Raw genomic sequence first — 19391 nt, forward strand, 5'->3', positions numbered from 1 at the left:
ATTGGCTAATACGAGGGTGTTAACTTAACTACATGTATATCACATGGCTGAGCAGGTGACAATTTTTTTGAATGCCACCCTCTTGTACAGACCAATCAAAAATCGATAATTTAAAGGACACTGAATTGAATTTACATCAAGTTATTAAAGAAAATGTGTAAGTTCTACATTTTGGCTCAGATTCTATTATTTGACAGTCAAAATAGAAAAAAAAGAACATCTTGCTTCACTGCTGTTGATTTTTCAAATACCCATCGTCATTGAAAATACTTTAATGAATAAAATTCATCTGTAAAAAACAATAATGATAGGACATTCAGTATAATAAACTAAACAACACATAGCTGTAAGGGTGATAGAGCAGATTGGTACCTCTGGAAAAAGCATTGTCAACCTTGGCTTTGACGCAGTTGACAATGTTTTCTCTGGGTACCAATCTGCTCTATCACCCTCTCAGCTATGTGTTATTTATATAATCTTATATAAAATGGGTCAAAGACTCATATGACTTGGTTGCACTAGTAAGAATTTGAAATTTGAAAATCAATAGAAATGGCCATGGTAATTATACTAGATAAAATTGTGAATGGAAATGGGGAATGTGCCAAAGAGACAAGAACCCGACGATAGAGCAGACAACAGAAGAAGGTCACCAACAGGTCTTCAATGCAGCGAGAAATTCCCACAAACGGAGGCGTCCTTCAGCTGGCCCCTAAACAAATATATACTAGTTCAGTGATACTGAACGCCATACTAAACATGTATTTGTTATGCTTAAGGGGGAAATGACTTGATAACCCTAAGGGAAATATGTATTAAATGCAAGTACATGTATAGAAAGATTTCTTCAAATTAATCAAATTAAGAATACATCAGTATCGCAGGAGGTATAAGTTTCAACAGACATATTGTTAAAAAAAACTGGGTATCCTTTAAAGAGAATGTTGCTAAACTTTTCCCCATACAGAAAACCTGAAAAATATCCCCAAATATGTATACAAATATATATATATTTACATCAAGTGTAAATCTATGATATACAGAACAAAAAAATTTATATAGCACTGGGTTGAAATGGTGACACAAAATCAGTACCCTTTATCTAAATAATTGATGAACATTGACTTTTTCACATCAGAAAAATGAACAAAATTCTCATAATTTGTAAACAAAGTAAGGTGCTCATTTTCAATATATACAAACATGGTTGAAAGTTTCTTGGTTGCAAATTTTAAACATAATTTATGAGGAAGGATGTCCAATTTCTATCATTATTATCAGTCCATTGAAAAATATGATCTAAAGAAGATATAGGGTATGTGTCAACCAGACAGCAACCCAACAAGATTAAACAAAAAGTTGATATAGAACCATTTATATTATTGAGAATATTCCATGCTTAAAGTAAATTATCATAAATTGAAATTATAATGACAAAAAGTGAAAATGAAAACATGTCTTTTGCTTTGTGAATATTATATATTTTTTCATGAAAAATAAATGTATAGAGAAATGAAATTTTGCCTTACTGATTTATTACAGGTTTCCATGTACCTGGTACAACATCATTGATTGCCAAAAAAGTTTTAGAAGAAGAACGATCATCAACTTATAGTTTTGTGTGTGCTGGATCACCTCTAGGGTAAGTACTAATTATTTTTCTTATCTTCAATATGGTATTAAAAGTGTTGATAGAACCAATATTATTTTTGATCTCATATAGGGTATTGAAAGTACCGATATTATTTTTATTAAGTTCAATCTGAACTGTAAAAATATGTTGTAAATCATCAGCATTATTTGTTGTTCTAATGTATCTGATAACTTTGTCCTTGATAAAACCTGCAAACATGTGTCGACTGTGACAGCTTTTACTATGTAGATAAAGGAAAGCATTTGTTGGTTTAAAGAGTGTTTTCATTTCCAAGATGTTTTCGTTAAAAAAGCTGTCACAGTCGACACATGTTTGCAGGTTTTATCAAGGTCGAAGTTATCAGATACATTTGAACTTAATAAATAAAGATCAGATACATTAGAACAACATATAATGCTGATAATTTTCAACATACAGTGTAACCTGCCTAAACCGACACCTGAGTATTCCAACATCCTGCTTTAACAGACACATTATCCTGGTCCTATAGTATGCCTATCCTTGCAGAAAAAATCTGAGTATTCCGACACCCTGTTTAATCCAACATTTTTTTCTGGTCCCACTTGGGATCTACTAAAACAGAATGCAGTATGCAACAAAATCTTTTCAAGCAAACCAATACTAGCTTATAAAAAGCATAAAAATATAGCAGTTCTATTGAAAACGACAAAATTAAATAAACTGATCGGTTAATCCCTGATAATGGCGGGTCTACAATACTTAAACCCATTCAGAAATGTTATGCATTTATTATTAGGATATATAACAAAAATTGCTGAAACACTACCGGTAAATAAGTGTTGGATTGATGAAAAGCAATTGCAAGTCTAGTTATACTATCATAATGTGATATTTATTTTGCAATATAATAACAATAAAATACTAATACTTATTATTCGTTGGATACCAATTTTCGTGGATTTTGTGGGAACAGTTGAACCACAAAATTAAATGTTCAACGAATGACAAATTTTCTGATGGCTTGTATGCAGACTTCGGCAAAACCACGAAATCAAATATCCATGAACATGTAAGTTTTCCTCAATCCACGAAAATTGGAACCCACGAAAATAAATGAATCCACAGTAGTATGTATACAGAGACTTCTGGAGATTTTTTTGCCATCAGAATTCTGATTGATGTTGGAATGCATGGATGTTAGGTGTCATTTTTATACAAATAATGATCTCCCAGTGGCCTGATATTACCAGTAATAATTTTATCCTTATAACATGTATATCATACTGTCCATCAATTGCTTGTCTCAGCTTTCAATAAAATGAAACATGTTTCCATGTCTCTGACTTTTATTCATGCATTATCATGATTATAAGAACACATCTGTATTTTTAGGACTTTATTAACTGGAAGTGTTGGTTCTCTGCTATTGGAAACTTATGGCTGGCACAGTGTATTCTACTTTATAGGTATGTGACCATGGGTTTTGATGTCATATACATGTATGTGTAAATAAAACAAAATACATACTTTTTACAATGTGTTTAAAAGTCTTGGTATGAACACAAATTGTCAATCTGTGAAAAAATAACTTAAATGACAAGAAAACAAGGTACATTTAGAAACACTACAATTTTAATAAAGAACTAATCAATCATGAAGCTTTTTCGTATAGATATCATAAGGGTTTTTAACTCAACAATTAAGCTTTTTTTCTCATTCTTTTCCACATCCACTGAGTAACTATCAGCTTGTGATCCACAGTGGATTTTTTTTTATTTTGATATGGAGAAATCTTGAGAAAAACTGAAAAGTGTCTCAACATCTGTTGGAGATCAAAGACACAAAATGTTAAGATTAATTTTGAATTAATTTATGCTTTTCAAGGATAGATTAATATGTATTTGGTATTTTAGGTATGTTTAGTATTTTATGGACATTAGGCATGAGATTTATTCTGGTAGCCAATCATAGAAAAAAGTACCAACTCTCAATAGATTCAGCAGATAAACCTATTAAAGAAGCCAGGGAACCAGTGCCTTGGTTAATGTTACTTACCAAAGCTGGATTTTGGTAAGACTGTTTACTGGCTTTTGTAAAACAATAAATTATGAAAAGAATAATTAAAAGGAAATCAAAATCAGCCAAAAAAGTAAGACGGTACCAAGGTCATACACAAAATTATAGGAACCAAGGTCACAAACAAAATTATAGGTACCAAGGTCACAAATTAATTATAAATATCAAGGTCACAAACAAAATTATAAATATCAAGGTTACAAACTTATTATAAATACCAAGGCTACAAACTATATATAAATACCAAACTAATAGACCACTTTCGAGTTCATCTGTCACCAGAATAAACTTGTCAATTATGTGCGCCTTTATGACGTCATTTACCAGATAGAGGGGGTCACCTGCATTATTTACGTTCATCAAGCGTCTAAGTGATCATCATTGTGCAGGATAAACTAGAAATAATGGTTGTTCTGTGTAGGTACTTAATGACAATTCCCTAATGACAGCAGTGCTGATTGTCAATTTTGAAAATTCAATTTGCAGAATTATTTGTACAATATAGAATTATAGTTTCCCAACCACTCGCTCAACATTGGAGTGGAAGTGACAACGCCCCTAAACGCACAAATGATGTACACTAAAACCAGAGTTTTTGACGGAAATGCATTGAACTCGAAAGTTGTCTATTGTATAAAATATAACGGTTACAAACTAATTATAAATACCAAGGTTACAAACTATATATAAATACCAAAGTCACAAACAAAATTTTAGGTGCCAAGGTCACAAACAAAAAATTATAGGTACCATGGTCACCAAAAAATTATAGGTACCAAAATCATGAACTGTATAAAGTTCCAAGGTCAGAAACTTTTTTATGTACCAAAGTTTAAAAAAAAAAAGAAAAGTTCCAAGGTCACAAAAAATTGCAAGTCCAGGATGAATAAGTTTGACCATATAAAAAAATTGATCAAAAACAATCAAAACTCCACAAAACACTTCACAGCAGAAAACTAAACAAGAACAACACATACCAAAAAAAATAATTTGGGGTAATCTAAAGCAATTCAGGAGGATAACCCAGAAGTTAACAGAGACATAGTTTTACTTAAGGGAAAGTATTCTGAAGGAAAGCTTAGTCTATGTCGACTAGTGATAGCATTAATTAACCATGCTTCAAAATTGAAATTATGTCAGCAATTTACAGATATTCAGACCAATGTCTAAGTAACACTCGTCAGATTAAAAAAAAAATCATTTGATAGTTTTGCACATACAAAGTTTCTAAAATTGCCAGGATATTATAGGTTAAATACAGAAGTATATGGGCAGAAACTAGCTGAGTCTAGCTCTAAATGCATTAATTTACCAACATGGGGCAGTTCCATCATATTATTATTAGTGTTGTCAAATCGTACACTTTTGCCTAACCGGTTACTTGGATAATCGTTCGACCAATTAACCGGTTAACCAGTAATCTTAAGTTGGTGTTTGAAAGCCTTATCAATAGAACCCTACATATGTGGTATTAGTGTCAATTTTACAACCTTTCATCCAAGTCATAAATACGCTTTAAGAATTGAAATTTTTCCTTTAGCATTATAAGGCTTGTCTGTGAGGATTCCTGGCGAAGTTTGCATTTTAATAGTCAAATACATCGTATAGCGTTTGTACCAACTTCAGATTAAAAAATCCAAAAATAAATCTTAATCTAGTAGAATTGAATATGTCATATGTCTGAAACCGATTATTCTTTCCTTTTCTCTTGTTGTCTCCGAAAATAATGGGGGGTGTTTCAATTTGAAATGATTAATTATAAAAAAGAAGATGTGGTATGATTGCCAATGAGAAAATTCTTCACAAGAGACCAAAATAACACAAAAAATTAACAACTATAGGTCATTGTACATGCTGTACGACCTGTTTCTTCACTGTGTTTGCTTTTTTCTTTGAGCATGTTACTCGTACTTTCACGTATACATTGAGTATATTCACATTGGTTTGCAGTTCACAATTTTTTAATTTAAAGTAAGACTAACCCTTGCACTACGGAGGTTGCACATTTGACAATGTTTAAATGTAGGTTTACACAATATAAGATTGAAAACGAAATAATGAAGAAATTAATAAAATTAAATCTCATTACTGATTTATAGTTACTTTTAAAAAAACATGTTTACTAATTATGTTTCTTAAAGATCCTGCCCCGAACTCTTATTAATTTTATGTTTTTGGGATTAACAATAGCAATCAATATACTGGACAATTGATCTGTCAAACTAATTACCACGACCACAATTTTTAGATAAAACATAACTATTTAATGATTTGATTTTCAACACAAATTAATTTATATCAAATCTATCGAAATTGAAAAAAAGTCTGGAAAACTAGTTAGCGTTTTTGGTATTCGGTATTCGGTCACTTGACCGATTAAACAGTTAACAACACTAGTTATTATTAATGCTTATTCAACTGTTTAATAAATATTTGTTTTGATACATTTTAGGGCTCCTGTGATTGGTCATTTTTGTCATGCCAACTCATTCTTCATCCTGTTATCATGGGCACCAACATATTTTCATGAAAACTTTCCATCAGCAAAGGTAAAGATCATGTTGAATTATTTTTAATTAATATTGAATTTAAGCTTAACTCCAACTGGTCTCTTGTGTTTTTATTGAAAGTTAACCCTTTCCTCCATTGAAATTTTTTTTTTGCATACTTGGTTCGCATAGGATTTTTTTGATAAAATGCTGAACTTATGCTTTGAAGTATTAAGGCATTGTGAAAAACAACTATTTCATCAAATAAATTTAAGTCAGATATTCTTATGATATTCCTTTTCATATTGGATACAAACTTTATTAAGTCAACTGCAGACACTTTGTAGTCAAAGTGTTTCAACTGAGGTACTACACAGGCGTCAAAAGGCGTCATTATGGAGTAAGGGGGGTGGCGTCAAAAGGCGTCATTATGGAGGAAAGGGTTAAATGAAACTAAACCAGTAAATGATAAAATTATCAATAATTCAGAGTTCACTACCTATATGTCAAATAATGTATATAAAGGTTGTTAGAACACTGAAACTGTTTTAATTTTTATTACAAAAATGTATAAGATGTTCATTGCATTTTGTTGATTGAAAGAATAGCTTAGCGGTGGTATTATTTAGTACATGTAATTCCTTTGTAACTGTTAAGTTGTTTTAAATTTGATGACAATATGCTAATACTTTGATACTGTTACAGGGTTGGGTATTTAATGTTGTTCCGTGGATAGTTTCAATGTTCAGCACTATATTTGGTGGATGGCTAGCAGACACCATGATAAGAAAAGGTTTGTTTATTAAGTATAGTGCATACAATACAGCTATTAAGTATAATCTTTTGAATCTCAACACATAAAGACATACATTAAGGGCATACGATACAGTTACAGGGGAGGTAATGATGTTGCTAACGTAAAATGTAATTTTTCCGACGTCAAACTATGACATATCTTGAAAAGATGCATTTTTCGGCTGGTTTTTATCATTCAAACTGATTAAGTTTGAAAACAAGTGCATTGACCCCTATTTTTTAAAACAACATTTTGTTTCATTTTGCAGGGAGATTATGTGGACCAAATTTTATAAAACTGTGAATAATGCAATTTTTTTTAATTTTGATAAATATACAGCAAAAAAATACATTTTTTTCTCAATTCATGCCCATTTGATAGATACTAGTTAATTTTTAATAAAAAATGCATAAATTTTTAAGATACTTATAAAATACAGAAATTGCAAATTGTTTTACAAAAAACACTTTGTGTTTATCTTTTAAAACAAAAAGCTATGGCTTTTTTTGCGAAAGAGAAAATACAGCCACAAATCTGAATTTTGAGCAAATCTACAAAATTTTGAACTCATTCAACTCACAAAGTAGCACATGAAGTTATATTTTTTTTTTTTTAAATATTTGATTTAATCAAACAAAAAATAGCCAATATGGAAATTTTCATCAAACTGTAAATTCGGGATAAAAACTGTATCGTATGCCCTTAAGGTTATAGTAGATACTTAGTATAAACCAAAATAAGTAATGTAGTATAAAGGGTTTAAAGATGAAAATACAGGACCTTATCGGGCATTGGAACCAAACTTAGTATATTGTAACATATGAGGGGAGGAGAATTAACAGATAAGAAATATGGTTATAGCATGTTATACTTTAAGCTTACTTACTAGTATTCTTTAATTTTTATTTGGAATAAGAACTTGAATATATATGATCACTTAAATTTGAGCATTATATCAAAGTCAATACTAGGGTTATACCCTTCGGTATTATCGGGAATGACAGCATAAATTTAGGCTTCAAAGTAACAAAATTTGAATTGTTTTGATTGGAGTAATTCAATATGATTAGAAAAGAAAACAAATAATGTAAGCCTTTTTCACCACACAATTCTCTGTAAATTACTTTAAGAACTGAATAAACAAAGCATATCTGTTTTTCTATTGTTCAACAGAAGAGCCCATGTGAGTTTTACATGCTAAACTAGATTGAACAATTCTTGCCAAGCTATGCATCCTGTTATTTGACATATTTTATATAGTATTTACTATATACAGTATTTTATTCTTTCAATTGAGAAATTAGTTATAAAGTTCCCTCAAAAGATACATTTGTAGTAGGTGGAAACTCCTTTAAAAGATCCTTCATTTCATAATGGATAAATTATCAAATGAATATATAAAGGATTTTCGCTCTGCGTTGAAGACCCATTTGTGGCCTTCGGCTGTTTTCTCTTTCACAAACTTCATTTCCATTCTCAATTTTATACAAACAAATCAGCAGTGTTCCAGCTAGGCCGTTTTCAGAGGGCGCGGCGCCCGCCCTTTTCCGAGTGGCGCCCTGTGCCCTTTTTACAGTTTCCAGGGGGCCCTGCCTTTTTTGAAGATCGATTGCATATTAATTTGCGTATTGATATGATACGCTAATTACTAAATTTTACCTAAGGAAAAGTTTATGACTTTGTTTACGACCCAAAGCTAATCAATGGTTACAACTGGTGTCATAATCTGTTGTTATAGGTAATCCGTTTATCGGATGGGTCATTCATGATCATTAACATTAATTCGTTCAAATAGAATCGGTCAGTCGGCAATTATCTTTGAAGAAATGTGCATACAACAACTTGGGCACAATTTGCAATGTTTACCGTAGTTTCATGGGGAAAACTTAATGACAGAAAGTTGGAAAACCATAATAAACTTGTTGAAGACATTGTTTTACTTGTTTTCTGTAAATTAAACAGAAAATTCAGATGTATTTGTCATTGACTGCCTTCATTTTTGATACGAAAATAACAAAATCGGCCGCCATATTGTGATCATATTTACATCATATTTACGTACTGTTTATTATCCTCCAAAGAAGGAGCACACCCGAATAAAGAAAGATAACTCAATCTGATTTTTTTCCTAGCATTGAGTAACCCATTTACATATTCTAAGATATGTCTCCATACTTCTTGCTTAAGAATATATATGTTTAGGTATTTATTTTGAGTTATGGGAAAAGTTAAAAAGGGTCTTAGTAGCAGTGTTGGTAGGGTGCCTTGGTCATCTTTTTCTGTATTCTTTATTTTTGATACTATTTTTCACTGTTGATTTATATCCTAAAATTGTGAATTTACTGAGCACAGCTGTTTTGTGCTGTATTGCCATCAAGCACAGCAGGGTAGAAAGGTGAAACTGGTAAAATGTGGTAGACCATGGCATAGAAACAGTATGAAACAGGTCTCCTTTCTAAACATACTGCATATAAAGTTCAACTGTGCCAAGCAATGATAAAAAAACTTGTGTGACAAGCTGCTTGACAAGTTTTTCAGCCTTAAAAGTAGAAAGATAGAGTTCTATATGGGCTAATGATGTTGTTCTTGTATAACCTGTGATTCAACGAATAAACACAAATGTTTGATTAACATCTTTTATTAAAATATGCCCTTTTCATATTATCATATCGCGCCTTAAATGCCCTTTTTCAGGATTGGCACCCTGCCCTTATGAAAACCTAGCTGGAACACTGATCAGCATTATGACACATTAAAAATGTATAGAGATAAGTTATGATATCAAATGTTTGAATTTTGTAGGGTACTCAGTTACTTTTGTCAGAAAGTTTATAGAGGTAAGGTTTAGATATATTAATTGAATCGATTGTTTATATAGACAGCATTCAATTTAATGTTGACATTAATCCACTCTTTAATTTTTAAATTTAACTTGTTTTATGCTTTTTAGCAGATTTTCTGTATTGTTTGCATTTCTGTTAATATAATCCTTTGTCTAAATTATGAATGAAAATAACTTTATACTCCCAAAATTTTACTCAAAGCCTCAGCATTATTCCTCAAATCTATACGTAAACCTAATTTTAGTCAGAGTTTAAATCAAGTTGTAAAAATGCAGTGGTAATTTTTCTTTTAGCTTGAATATAGACCAACAAAGCAGTATAAAATATAAAGTTTTCTTCATATATAATCTTACTATCTTCAAGTTGTTTTTTTTAATTTCAGACAATCTCATTACTTGGTACAGCTGTTTCATTGATATTAATTTCCTACATGTCAACGTTTCAAGGGGCATTATTCTGTGTGGTCTTTGCTGTGGCTTCATGTGGTCTTCATAACAGTGGTATACTCATCAATCCACAAGATATTGCACCAAAACATGCTGGATCTGTTTTTGGTAAGCTTTTTAATTCATATCATTTTTTATAAACACATTTGATATATCAAGATTTGTTTATATTTGTTCAACAGGACAATTGACATCAGTGGTTCTTCTTCATTAAGTTTTTCAGTCTTCCATCATCATTGGAGTATCTGAGTTTTACCAACAAATATATACCTGCCAGCAAACCACCATGACAGACATGGCTAAAGTAAAACAAATATATACCTGCCAGCAAACCACCATGACAGACATGGCTAAAGTAAAACAAATATATACCTGCCAGCAAACCACCATGACAGACATGGCTAAAGTAAAACAAATATATACCTGCCAGCAAACCACCATGACAGACATGGCTAAAGTAAAACAAATATATACCTGCCAGCAAACCACCATGACAGACATGGCTAAAGTAAAACAAATATATACCTGCCAGCAAACCACCATGACCGACATGGCTAAAGTAAAACAAATATATATACCTGCCAGCAAACCACCATGACAGACATGGCTTTAGTAAAACAAATATATATACCTGCCAGCAAACCACCATGACAGACATGGCTAAAGTAAAACAAATATATACCTGCCAGCAAACCACCATGACAGACATGGCTAAAGTAAAACAAATATATACCTGCCAGCAAACCACCATGACAGACATGGCTAAAGTAAAACAAATATATACCTGCCAGCAAACCACCATGACAGACATGGCTAAAGTAAAACAAATATATACCTGCCAGCAAACCACCATGACAGACATGGCTAAAGTAAAACAAATATATACCTGCCAGCAAACCACCATGACCGACATGGCTAAAGTAAAACAAATATATACCTGCCAGCAAACCACTATGATAGACATGGCTTTAGTAAAACAAATATATATACCTGCCAGCAAACCACCATGACAGACATGGCTAAAGTAAAACAAATATATACCTGCCAGCAAACCACCATGACAGACATGGCTAAAGTAAAACAAATATATACCTGCCAGCAAACCACCATGACAGACATGGCTAAAGTAAAACAAATATATACCTGCCAGCAAACCACCATGACTGACATGGCTTTAGTAAAACAAATATATACCTGCCAGCAAACCACCATGACAGACATGGCTAAAGTAAAACAAATATATACCTGCCAGCAAACCACCATGACAGACATGGCTAAAGTAAAACAAATATATATACCTGCCAGCAAACCACCATGACAGACATGGCTTAAGTAAAACAAATATATATACCTGCCAGCAAACCACCATGACAGACATGGCTAAAGTAAAACAAATATATACCTGCCAGCAAACCACCATGACAGACATGGCTAAAGTAAAACAAATATATACCTGCCAGCAAACCACCATGACAGACATGGCTAAAGTAAAACAAATATATATCATCGTGTAATGTGTTTTCGTACTAATAACAATTTTCACTGCTTACGGTTTTCACTGTTGAGTTTTTATTCAGGTGTTTACTCAAATTTAAAAAGCATGTCCTGTAGATTGATTTTAGGTATCTAGTTTTTTTGTCAATGCTTACTACGACTTTTTACTGTTTCCGATTACTTTGCGATTTTTGTATGTCAAAAAAACGGCGTCATATGTTTTCGTATGAAATAAAAATTGGATCAGTACACGGGCAGGAAATGACTACAAAATCCGGAAATTAATATTTTCTAAAGTCGTGGTTCTGGTGATCGCTTGAATCATAAAAAAGGTTATTTAATACTTTTCACTACTAAAAATTACTGGTAAATAGTGTAAGGTTGGTGTTTTGTGTGCTGAAATTTTTAGATTTTGATTAATTTCAGATTGGCACCTGGTTTTTACAAAATACCTTATTTTTTCTAAAATAAAATGCTGTTTTCAAAATTTAGGATTAAATATAAAAAGTTAAGACTGTTTTCACCTTCATGTATCAAAGATGTATAAAAAAAATTGTCAATGAAATATTGAATAATTAGATTTTGAACAACCATTTTATATAAGAACCCTGCCAATTTTAACTCGATGGTTTGTTATTAAAACTGACAAAAAAACACATGACAGTCATATGTCTTGAAAATCCGGTGTCTGACTTGCAAAAAACATATCTGGACTTTATTTTAACCCTACAGAATTTTTTTCCACAACTATTCTAGTGATGCATATTTTTGACATTAAATAAAAATGGCTAAATAGGTCAGTTTAATTTAATTTGTTCTAACGTCTTTAAAAAGCGACATTGAATATGTTTTAAATATGTCAAGTTGTAGTGGTGTTGTTGTTCTAAATATAGGAACAGAAAAACATGCCACAATGTACGCTTATGCATTCGAAACCGACGAATTGTGGTTGATACGAAAACATATGACATACGAAAACATATGACACGACGATACCTGCCAGCAAACCACCATGACAGACATGGCTTTAGTAAAACAAATATATATACCTGCCAGCAAACCACCATGACAGACATGGCTTAAGTAAAACAAATATATACCTGCCAGCAAACCACCATGACAGACATGGCTAAAGTAAAACAAATATATACCTGCCAGCAAACCACCATGACAGACATGGCTAAAGTAAAACAAATATATACCTGCCAGCAAACCACCATGACAGACATGGCTAAAGTAAAACAAATATATATCTGCCAGCAAACCACCATGACCGACATGGCTTTAGTAAAACAAATATATATACCTGCCAGCAAACCACCATGACAGACATGGCTAAAGTAAAACAAATATATACCTGCCAGCAAACCACCATGACAGACATGGCTAAAGTAAAACAAATATATACCTGCCAGCAAACCACCATGACCGACATGGCTTTAGTAAAACAAATATATATACCTGCCAGCAAACCACCATGACAGACATGGCTAAAGTAAAACAAATATATACCTGCCAGCAAACCACCATGACAGACATGGCTAAAGTAAAACAAATATATACCTGCCAGCAAACCACCATGACAGACATGGCTAAAGTAAAACAAATATATACCTGCCAGCAAACCACCATGACAGACATGGCTAAAGTAAAACAAATATATACCTGCCAGCAAACCACCATGACAGACATGGCTAAAGTAAAACAAATATATACCTGCCAGCAAACCACCATGACCGACATGGCTAAAGTAAAACAAATATATATACCTGCCAGCAAACCACCATGACAGACATGGCTTTAGTAAAACAAATATATATACCTGCCAGCAAACCACCATGACAGACATGGCTAAAGTAAAACAAATATATACCTGCCAGCAAACCACCATGACAGACATGGCTAAAGTAAAACAAATATATACCTGCCAGCAAACCACCATGACAGACATGGCTAAAGTAAAACAAATATATACCTGCCAGCAAACCACCATGACAGACATGGCTAAAGTAAAACAAATATATACCTGCCAGCAAACCACCATGACAGACATGGCTAAAGTAAAACAAATATATACCTGCCAGCAAACCACCATGACCGACATGGCTAAAGTAAAACAAATATATACCTGCCAGCAAACCACCATGACTGACATGTCTAAAGTAAAACAAATATATACCTGCCAGCAAACCACCATGACAGACATGGCTAAAGTAAAACAAATATATACCTGCCAGCAAACCACCATGACAGACATGGCTTTAGTAAAACAAATATATATACCTGCCAGCAAACCACCATGACAGACATGGCTAAAGTAAAACAAATATATACCTGCCAGCAAACCACCATGACAGACATGGCTAAAGTAAAACAAATATATACCTGCCAGCAAACCACCATGACAGACATGGCTAAAGTAAAACAAATATATACCTGCCAGCAAACCACCATGACTGACATGGCTTTAGTAAAACAAATATATACCTGCCAGCAAACCACCATGACAGACATGGCTAAAGTAAAACAAATATATACCTGCCAGCAAACCACCATGACAGACATGGCTAAAGTAAAACAAATATATATACCTGCCAGCAAACCACCATGACAGACATGGCTTAAGTAAAACAAATATATATACCTGCCAGCAAACCACCATGACAGACATGGCTAAAGTAAAACAAATATATACCTGCCAGCAAACCACCATGACAGACATGGCTAAAGTAAAACAAATATATACCTGCCAGCAAACCACCATGACAGACATGGCTAAAGTAAAACAAATATATATCATCGTGTAATGTGTTTTCGTACTAATAACAATTTTCACTGCTTACGGTTTTCACTGTTGAGTTTTTATTCAGGTGTTTACTCAAATTTAAAAAGCATGTCCTGTAGATTGATTTTAGGTATCTAGTTTTTTTGTCAATGCTTACTACGACTTTTTACTGTTTCCGATTACTTTGCGATTTTTGTATGTCAAAAAAACGGCGTCATATGTTTTCGTATGAAATAAAAATTGGATCAGTACACGGGCAGGAAATGACTACAAAATCCGGAAATTAATATTTTCTAAAGTCGTGGTTCTGGTGATCGCTTGAATCATAAAAAAGGTTATTTAATACTTTTCACTACTAAAAATTACTGGTAAATAGTGTAAGGTTGGTGTTTTGTGTGCTGAAATTTTTAGATTTTGATTAATTTCAGATTGGCACCTGGTTTTTACAAAATACCTTATTTTTTCTAAAATAAAATGCTGTTTTCAAAATTTAGGATTAAATATAAAAAGTTAAGACTGTTTTCACCTTCATGTATCAAAGATGTATAAAAAAAATTGTCAATGAAATATTGAATAATTAGATTTTGAACAACCATTTTATATAAGAACCCTGCCAATTTTAACTCGATGGTTTGTTATTAAAACTGACAAAAAAACACATGACAGTCATTTCTTGAAAATCCGGTGTCTGACTTGCAAAAAACATATCTGGACTTTATTTTAACCCTACAGAATTTTTTTCCACAACTATTCTAGTGATGCATATTTTTGACATTAAATAAAAATGGCTAAATAGGTCAGTTTAATTTAATTTGTTCTAACGTCTTTAAAAAGCGACATTGAATATGTTTTAAATATGTCAAGTTGTAGTGGTGTTGTTGTTCTAAATATAGGAACAGAAAAACATGCCACAATGTACGCTTATGCATTCGAAACCGACGAATTGTGGTTGATACGAAAACATATGACATACGAAAACATATGACACGACGATACCTGCCAGCAAACCACCATGACAGACATGGCTTTAGTAAAACAAATATATATACCTGCCAGCAAACCACCATGACAGACATGGCTTAAGTAAAACAAATATATACCTGCCAGCAAACCACCATGACAGACATGGCTAAAGTAAAACAAATATATACCTGCCAGCAAACCACCATGACAGACATGGCTAAAGTAAAACAAATATATACCTGCCAGCAAACCACCATGACAGACATGGCTAAAGTAAAACAAATATATATCTGCCAGCAAACCACCATGACCGACATGGCTTTAGTAAAACAAATATATATACCTGCCAGCAAACCACCATGACAGACATGGCTAAAGTAAAACAAATATATACCTGCCAGCAAACCACCATGACAGACATGGCTAAAGTAAAACAAATATATACCTGCCAGCAAACCACCATGACAGACATGGCTAAAGTAAAACAAATATATACCTGCCAGCAAACCACCATGACCGACATGGCTTTAGTAAAACAAATATATATACCTGCCAGCAAACCACCATGACAGACATGGCTAAAGTAAAACAAATATATACCTGCCAGCAAACCACCATGACAGACATGGCTAAAGTAAAACAAATATATACCTGCCAGCAAACCACCATGACAGACATGGCTAAAGTAAAACAAATATATACCTGCCAGCAAACCACCATGACAGACATGGCTAAAGTAAAACAAATATATACCTGCCAGCAAACCACCATGACTGACATGGCTAAAGTAAAACAAATATATACCTGCCAGCAAATCACCATGACAGACATGGCTAAAGTAAAACAAATATATACCTGCCAGCAAACCACCATGACAGACATGGCTAAAGTAAAACAAATATATACCTGCCAGCAAACCACCATGACAGACATGGCTAAAGTAAAACAAATATATACCTGCCAGCAAACCACCATGACAGACATGGCTAAAGTAAAACAAATATATACCTGCCAGCAAACCACCATGACAGACATGGCTTTAGTAAAACAAATATATATACCTGCCAGCAAACCACCATGACAGACATGGCTTAAGTAAAACAAATATATACCTGCCAGCAAACCACCATGACAGACATGGCTTTAGTAAAACAAATATATATACCTGCCAGCAAACCACCATGACAGACATGGCTAAAGTAAAACAAATATATACCTGCCAGCAAACCACCATGACAGACATGGCTAAAGTAAAACAAATATATACCTGCCAGCAAACCACCATGACAGACATGGCTAAAGTAAAACAAATATATACCTGCCAGCAAACCACCATGACCGACATGGCTAAAGTAAAACAAATATATACCTGCCAGCAAACCACCATGACAGACATGGCTAAAGTAAAACAAATATATACCTGCCAGCAAACCACCATGACAGACATGGCTTAAGTAAAACAAATATATACCTGCCAGCAAACCACCATGACAGACATGGCTAAAGTAAAACAAATATATACCTGCCAGCAAACCACCATGACAGACATGGCTAAAGTAAAACAAATATATACCTGCCAGCAAACCACCATGACCGACATGGCTAAAGTAAAACAAATATATACCTGCCAGCAAACCACCATGACAGACATGGCTAAAGTAAAACAAATATATACCTGCCAGCAAACCACCATGACAGACATGGCTAAAGTAAAACAAATATATACCTGCCAGCAAACCACCACGACAGACATGGCTAAAGTAAAACAAATATATACCTGCCAGCAAACCACCATGACAGACATGGCTAAAGTAAAACAAATATATACCTGCCAGCAAACCACCATGACAGACATGGCTTTAGTAAAACAAATATATATACCTGCCAGCAAACCACCATGACAGACATGGCTAAAGTAAAACAAATATATACCTGCCAGCAAACCACCATGACAGACATGGCTAAAGTAAAACAAATATATACCTGCCAGCAAACCACCATGACAGACATGGCTAAAGTAAAACAAATATATACCTGCCAGCAAACCACCATGACCGACATGGCTTAAGTAAAACAAATATATACCTGCCAGCAAACCACCATGACTGACATGGCTAAAGTAAAACAAATATATACCTGCCAGCAAACCACCATGACAGACATGGCTTTAGTAAAACAAATATATATACCTGCCAGCAAACCACCATGACAGACATGGCTTTAGTAAAACAAATATATACCTGCCAGCAAACCACCATGACAGACATGGCTTTAGTAAAACAAATATATATACCTGCCAGCAAACCACCATGACAGACATGGCTTTAGTAAAACAAATATATACCTGCCAGCAAACCACCATGACAGACATGGCTTTAGTAAAACAAATATATATACCTGCCAGCAAACCACCATGACAGACATGGCTTTAGTAAAACAAATATATACCTGCCAGCAAACCACCATGACAGACATGGCTTTAGTAAAACAAATATATATACCTGCCAGCAAACCACCATGACAGACATGGCTTTAGTAAAACAAATATATACCTGCCAGCAAACCACCATGACAGACATGGCTAAAGTAAAACAAATATATACCTGCCAGCAAACCACCATGACCGACATGGCTTAAGTAAAACAAATATATACCTGCCAGCAAACCACCATGACTGACATGGCTAAAGTAAAACAAATATATACCTGCCAGCAAACCACCATGACAGACATGGCTTTAGTAAAACAAATATATATACCTGCCAGCAAACCACCATGACAGACATGGCTTTAGTAAAACAAATATATACCTGCCAGCAAACCACCATGACAGACATGGCTTTAGTAAAACAAATATATATACCTGCCAGCAAACCACCATGACAGACATGGCTTTAGTAAAACAAATATATACCTGCCAGCAAACCACCATGACAGACATGGCTAAAGTAAAACAAATATATACCTGCCAGCAAACCACCATGACCGACATGGCTTAAGTAAAACAAATATATATACCTGCCAGCAAACCACCATGACAGACATGGCTAAAGTAAAACAAATATATATACCTGCCAGCAAACCACCATGACAGACATGGCTAAAGTAAAACAAATATATACCTGCCAGCAAACCACCATGACAGACATGGCTTAAGTAAAACAAATATATACCTGCCAGCAAACCACCATGACTGACATGGCTTAAGTAAAACAAATATATATACCTGCCAGCAAACCACCATGACAGACATGGCTAAAGTAAAACAAATATATACCTGCCAGCAAACCACCATGACAGACATGGCTAAAGTAAAACAAATATATACCTGCCAGCAAACCACCATGACTGACATGGCTTAAGTAAAACAAATATATATACCTGCCAGCAAACCACCATGACAGACATGGCTAAAGTAAAACAAATATATACCTGCCAGCAAACCACCATGACAGACATGGCTTAAGTAAAACAAATATATATACCTGCCAGCAAACCACCATGACAGACATGGCTAAAGTAAAACAAATATATACCTGCCAGCAAACCACCATGACAGACATGGCTAAAGTAAAACAAATATATACCTGCCAGCAAACCACCATGACAGACATGGCTAAAGTAAAACAAATATATACCTGCCAGCAAACCACCATGACTGACATGGCTTTAGTAAAACAAATATATACCTGCCAGCAAACCACCATGACAGACATGGCTTAAGTAAAACAAATATATACCTGCCAGCAAACCACCATGACAGACATGGCTTAAGTAAAACAAATATATACCTGCCAGCAAACCACCATGACAGACATGGCTTAAGTAAAACAAGTGAAAAAATACAAGATTGGTCAAAAATCTTAAAAATTAGTTTATATAGAG

General features: G+C 33.7%; 1 protein-coding gene across 2 annotated transcripts in view; it reads left to right on the plus strand.

The window, feature by feature from the left end:
* LOC134684299 (voltage-gated purine nucleotide uniporter SLC17A9-like) overlaps window positions 1–19391 on the plus strand; it is a 32644-nt gene that overhangs the window by 4487 nt on the left and 8766 nt on the right. For both annotated transcript variants that reach the window (XM_063543594.1, XM_063543587.1), the window contains exons 4-10: window positions 1543–1642; window positions 3008–3081; window positions 3529–3685; window positions 6144–6240; window positions 6886–6973; window positions 9779–9813; window positions 10202–10373. In XM_063543594.1, the coding sequence (XP_063399664.1) occupies window positions 1543–1642; window positions 3008–3081; window positions 3529–3685; window positions 6144–6240; window positions 6886–6973; window positions 9779–9813; window positions 10202–10373 (723 nt within the window). The remainder of the gene's footprint in view (window positions 1–1542; window positions 1643–3007; window positions 3082–3528; window positions 3686–6143; window positions 6241–6885; window positions 6974–9778; window positions 9814–10201; window positions 10374–19391) is intronic.

This window comes from Mytilus trossulus, chromosome 1 (genome assembly GCF_036588685.1).
Source record: "Mytilus trossulus isolate FHL-02 chromosome 1, PNRI_Mtr1.1.1.hap1, whole genome shotgun sequence".
Lineage (NCBI taxonomy): Eukaryota > Metazoa > Mollusca > Bivalvia > Mytilida > Mytilidae > Mytilus > Mytilus trossulus.